Source organism: Frankliniella occidentalis, unplaced genomic scaffold (assembly GCF_000697945.3).
Source record: "Frankliniella occidentalis isolate FOCC.00 unplaced genomic scaffold, Focc_3.1 Scaffold110, whole genome shotgun sequence".
In the NCBI taxonomy this organism is placed as follows: Eukaryota; Metazoa; Arthropoda; class Insecta; order Thysanoptera; family Thripidae; genus Frankliniella; species Frankliniella occidentalis.
The window spans coordinates 55,797-60,874 of record NW_026267238.1 but is presented as its reverse complement, the minus strand read 5'-3'; the positions used below and the strand labels follow the sequence as shown (position 1 = coordinate 60,874).

At 46.5% G+C, this 5,078-nt stretch overlaps 1 protein-coding gene and 1 long non-coding RNA gene across 2 annotated transcripts in view; one reads left to right on the top strand and one right to left on the bottom strand.

The window, feature by feature from the left end:
- The window catches only part of LOC113205545 (uncharacterized), a 4,551-nt gene extending 2,939 nt beyond the window's left edge, over nucleotides 1-1,612 (top strand). Inside the window, exons 11-14 of the mRNA XM_052270102.1 lie at nucleotides 181-291; nucleotides 439-519; nucleotides 1,298-1,423; nucleotides 1,500-1,612. Of these exons, the coding sequence (XP_052126062.1) occupies nucleotides 181-291; nucleotides 439-519; nucleotides 1,298-1,423; nucleotides 1,500-1,612 (431 nt within the window). The remainder of the gene's footprint in view (nucleotides 1-180; nucleotides 292-438; nucleotides 520-1,297; nucleotides 1,424-1,499) is intronic.
- A 464-nt stretch (nucleotides 1,613-2,076) lies between these two features.
- On the bottom strand, nucleotides 2,077-3,276 carry LOC113204563 (uncharacterized). Its single transcript, XR_003303316.2, has 4 exons — nucleotides 2,980-3,276; nucleotides 2,658-2,849; nucleotides 2,484-2,575; nucleotides 2,077-2,405 (listed from the first exon to the last, which is right to left on the bottom strand). It is a non-coding gene; the product is annotated as an uncharacterized LOC113204563 (long non-coding RNA).
- Between the last annotated feature and the right edge of the window lie 1,802 nt (nucleotides 3,277-5,078).

Here is a 5,078-nt window from a genome sequence, read left to right as displayed (position 1 = left end):
GGATTCACCAGATTTGGAGCAGTCATCTACAAATATAGGTTGGTATATATGTAGTAGGCATATATGAACATGATTACTCACTTTTTAAATTCTGACTTTTTCTATAATCCATTCCATGAATCTTAAGTCAATGTAGTGTGCACTTTTGCTTAACAAACTCTTGTCTACATCTTTCCCTAGGCACGAGTCTTTTCTCAGAGCCAGCCACAATAAGCTGTTCATCCGTTGCTCCACACACAACTCCACAACAGTGGGAGTCATCACTGGTGAGGCTGATACCTGCAAACAACGGTTAGTTTACATGTAGAGTACATATAGCTATATCAACTAAATTCTACCTAACTTTTTTGAATTCTTACCTTTTTCTGTTATTGATGATGAAACACACAAATTGGTTTTTATGTCATGTCATATCAATAGCAATTAAATTGTCTTCAGGGCTTGACAGTTCCAGTGGTGCTCCGATAATTCCAATCTGTCCACTGCCACAACCTGCTGAGCTGCAACAGCAAGAAAACGGTATGTTCACCAACAGTTATTATAATAACTAGTCGTACTAAAAAGAACAGAACTGCTGCCCCTATCTGCGACACGCGTTCCCGTTCTGTTCTTTTGCCAGACCATTTGTAATTAATAACTTGGTCTTCTTTATTCATAACTTCCTAACCTAATACCGTGCATGTCATGTCTAGCGCTAATTGTTCACCGGTAGAGGCCACACTGAAGTAAACCACAATTAACAATAACAATGTGTGAAAGCTTTATCTGCCTCATGCGCACTTCAATTCTCCGTCAATTTGTATATTATCGTTTTAAAAAATATTGGTAACTTGTAGTGAATCTGACTTTGTCACGCCGGATGCTAAGTTGACGAAACAACTAATCAGTTTAGCCAACTTCTGACGGCTGTGTCCCCAGACCCTTCCCTCATTTCCCACAGCCCACGAGGCCGTAGTTGGCACTCTGCTTTTGCGTCGCAACAGGCGCGAACCGCGTAATTTACAAAAAAATAAAAGGTGTCTGGGTATGGTTTAGTGCAAAGTCAGTCATCAATTGAAAGACGAATTCGACGTCAAATCGATATCGATGACGAAAAGTTGTCGAAACTCAGGCCAGGACTTGGTAGTTTATTGATGGGAGGTGAAAAGAAGTAAATTTTACGCATCCCCTAAACTTTAGGGTTTGTTGCTTTTGGTTGATGTGGCGGTCTCGTATAAAATTAACAAATAAAGATAATACTGTTTCCATTACTGCGAAGAAATTAGAACTACATAATGTATCTTTACTGTTTGAACAGGAGCACCTTTACCACCACCAGCCTTTGTGCCACTGGACAGAAAGGCAGCTAAGAAAGAGCGCAGGAGGCTGAAGTTACTGGCTGCCCGACAGTCTCGTCACCTGCAGGGGCAGGATGAGGGTGAAGGTGTGCATCATTTTTTCTTTTAAAGCAATTACTGATAGGCATTAAAATTAATTAATTATTGTTCATCTTGTCGTAGGAGACAGCCCCATGATCAAGGAGCCCATGATGAGCCAGAGTGAGCGACGCCGCCTTAAGAGGCAGGCTAGCAGAGCTGCAGCCAGTGCAGCAAAATTGCAAAAATTGAAATAAAATTTTTTGACTGCTGAACTATTGGTTATAGTCTAGTTTTCTTCCTTGCCTTTTATATGTTACCCAGATATGGCATTTCTGTCTGGGTATTCATTCAGCTTAATGAAAATTTTTCCTAGTTATGACTATTTAAGCTGTAAGAATTTCTTTTTGAGGGTCTGAGATGTAAAATAAATAAAAAGTTTAGGCAAATATTTCGGGAATTTCCCCCTCTTTAAGCCACGGCTGAGTGACAGACAATCTGAGCAAGAAGTCACCATTCGTCAATTTAAGAATACTTTCAGAAATTCATTTTTTACAAAATAAAACCAAGTAAAATTTTAATGAAAAATAAGTTAAACTCCTTTACTTTATTGCTAAATCAATATAGTACCATAGACACCAACTTTCTTATCACTTTGCACATACAATAATTATGAAAACAGAAAATATTGTTTACAGCTTTTAAAAATTTTAAGAAAAAATAATTTGACAAGTAGTTTATTGCAGCGATAAAGTCAAGAATAATTTTCCTTTCACAAGCACAATGACATCAAGAGTTCTCAGCTCTAACAACGAGGAAAACAGATGTTTGTTTCATCTATTTATTCAAAACGGCATTTATGTACTTACAGTCACACTAAACGATGAGAGAAGGCAAGACCCACAGGCTACACACACTCCGATACACATGGTTTGCACTTGGGAACCTTTCTACAAACCAAACAACCAGCAAACATGTTTGATTCTCAATATGCCCTATCTATCCATAGACTTGAAGTACGATCAACATTGACATCTACCTTTTGTACACCTGATGGAAATATTTCAGTTATAACACACATAACCTTCATGATACAAAATTCATATATAATAACAGTCCAACTTTTACCTTGTGACACTGTACACAGCTTGATTTGCTTTAAACAATCTCCTTCTCTCCACAAACACAAACAAACTTTGACCTTTTGAGTTTTATTGCACCTAGAACAAATTTAAAGTAATTACTTCAGAGCACATCGCAGGTTACTCAGCCCCTTCTGTCAAACAAACATGCACAACACACCTGTCCTGATAATTTCTGCAGACACAACTTCATTTTCCTTGATTGAAAAGGAGTTAATGGATCCTCACACTAATTCCCAGCGCACATCTCAACGCTCATTGAAAACGACACAATAATTATTTTAGGTTACTCCAAGTAACAAAATAATATCTTCTGTGGATTAGTCAGCTTATAGAAAATTGTAGACCTGTCCTAATTTGGACAAAAAAATAAAACAATTACAGAAATATTGTGATCAGAAGTAAATAGCATGTTACAAGAGATGGGATATAGAGGTTATGAGATTTCATAAAACTTGAGATTTGAATAACATCTTACGTACCATATAATGTGGTTAGTGTACCATTACGATTTTCACTATTCCTACGAGAATCACATAAACTTTCAATGCGACTCAACATTGCTTAGTTAGCAAAACAAGTGGATTTAACGATCACCGTATGTCCATGACCATGAGTTCGCGCCAAACGAATGAGACATGAATGTTTTGGATGATTATCTTTCACAATCTAAACAACAACGACGAAAATTCAAACACTATTCTTAAGTTCACATAAAATCATAAAATCCGAATAACATCAATAACATCAGACAGGCAACGAAAACTCCTCATACTCGATTCAAATGACATCAAACGATCAATGACGTCACGATCCACTACCGTTATTTGCACTACACCCTTCAAGACTTCGAGCTATCGCGAGGGCGATCGGAGTCGAGAGTATACTTCACTCGCAGGGCCATTTTATGACGTCACTTCCGGATTGCACTCGGGGAGACTCCGAAGCTCGCCTCAGACTTCCCTCCCTGGGCATGTTGGCTGTTGTTGCGTTCCGTGCACAGGAAACTGTTTATGTTTGAGTAGGAATTACACTGATTCCCTTTTTTCAAAATGAAAGATGGATGCACGTTTCAAGACACCAGTTTTCTCGACCAGTTTCCTCGACCACTTTCCAAAACTCTGCTTTCGACCAGTTTTCCGTTTGACCAGTTTGGGTACACCCGGGGTGTGCGATGCAGCCCCTCCAAAGTGCAGGCACAGGCAGGGGTGAGCCTGGGCGGGGCGGGGCGGGGCGCCGGCTGCAGGGCGGGGAAGGCCTCGGGCGGTCCCGCTACGCCAAGCCACTCCATTACAGCCTTCATTTGGCACGCGACATCAGCGGCGGCGTCAGGAGTCTCACAACCCCCTCGGCGAGCCCTCGCAGGGCTGCACCGCGGCGGCGCAGCCTCCCCCGCGCGGGGGTGGTGCAGCACCAGCGCGGCGGCCACCCTGCCCCTCCTTCCGGAGGAGGACGTCACCGGAGGCATGCCGCCGGAGGCTCCGCGGCTCCGCAGCCCCGCGCCACCCGGCTCCCTGGCCCCGCGAGCCCCCGGTGGTGGGGTTTCTGATTTCCTTTCCAATTTTTCAAGGGGAGATTGCGCTGTGCAAGGAGCGGGACGACGAGAGCAAGGAGGCCCGAGAGAGAGAGAGAAAAGAAAAGGAGTCTGATAATCGGATATGGCTCCGGAAGCCCCGGCCGGGGACGTCCCCGCTCAACAAGGTAAAAATAAGAGAGAGAGCTGGGAGGGAGCGGGGGTCGCGGCCTCCACCGTGCGTACTGTACTTCGTTTCCGCACAAGTGGAAACAGAAATCTCGCTCCCCTCATCCAAAAAACTTTGGCTGCCTGGTCGGGCTGGTCTCGGGCGCTCGGCCGCACCGCACCACAGCGCAAACACGGGCGTCTTCGAGGCAAACAGAAGGGACCTGTGGCGCACGCACTGCGTATACAGACCAAGGCTCGGGGGAGATATGGGGGATGTGCGGTGCGGGCGAGCTCAGGACACGAGGCAGAGGCACCGGCCGCTGCGCTGTAGCCGCGCTGCCCACACGGAGCCGTCCCCCGTGCCCCCCGACCCCGTCCACGCCCTCAGGAGGGCGGCCGCGCGGGGGCAGAAGCGGCAGAGATATCACGGCGACGCGAGAGAAACTTTCTCCTAGCCTCCCCCATATCGCCGAAGAGAGGGAGAGAGAGAGGAGGAGCAGGGCATACTACTGTGCAACTTTTCTTTCTCTTATTGCCAAACACTTTTTCGAACTGGATAGGGTTTCGGCGCGGCGGCGGCGGCGGGGCGTAGGGTGAAGGAGCGAAAGGGGGAGCAGGATGAGGGGGCGTCGTCGCGAAGGGTCCTCTCCGCACCCCTCCGCGGACCCGCGCCACCAGGCAGGTCCGCTGCTCGAGCCGCTACCAGAGATCTGCGATGGGCGGGCGGGCTCCGCCCGCTGCCTGAGGTGTGCGAGAGAGAGCGACAGTCATGGGCGGTGTGCTGCGGTGCTGTGGCTTGGCGTGGCGGAGGCAGTCACCGGCCGGACATCCGAACAGTGCCGAAGTCACCTGTGCGGGGTCCGCGCGGGTCGGCGCTGGCCGACAGCTACTCTCGCC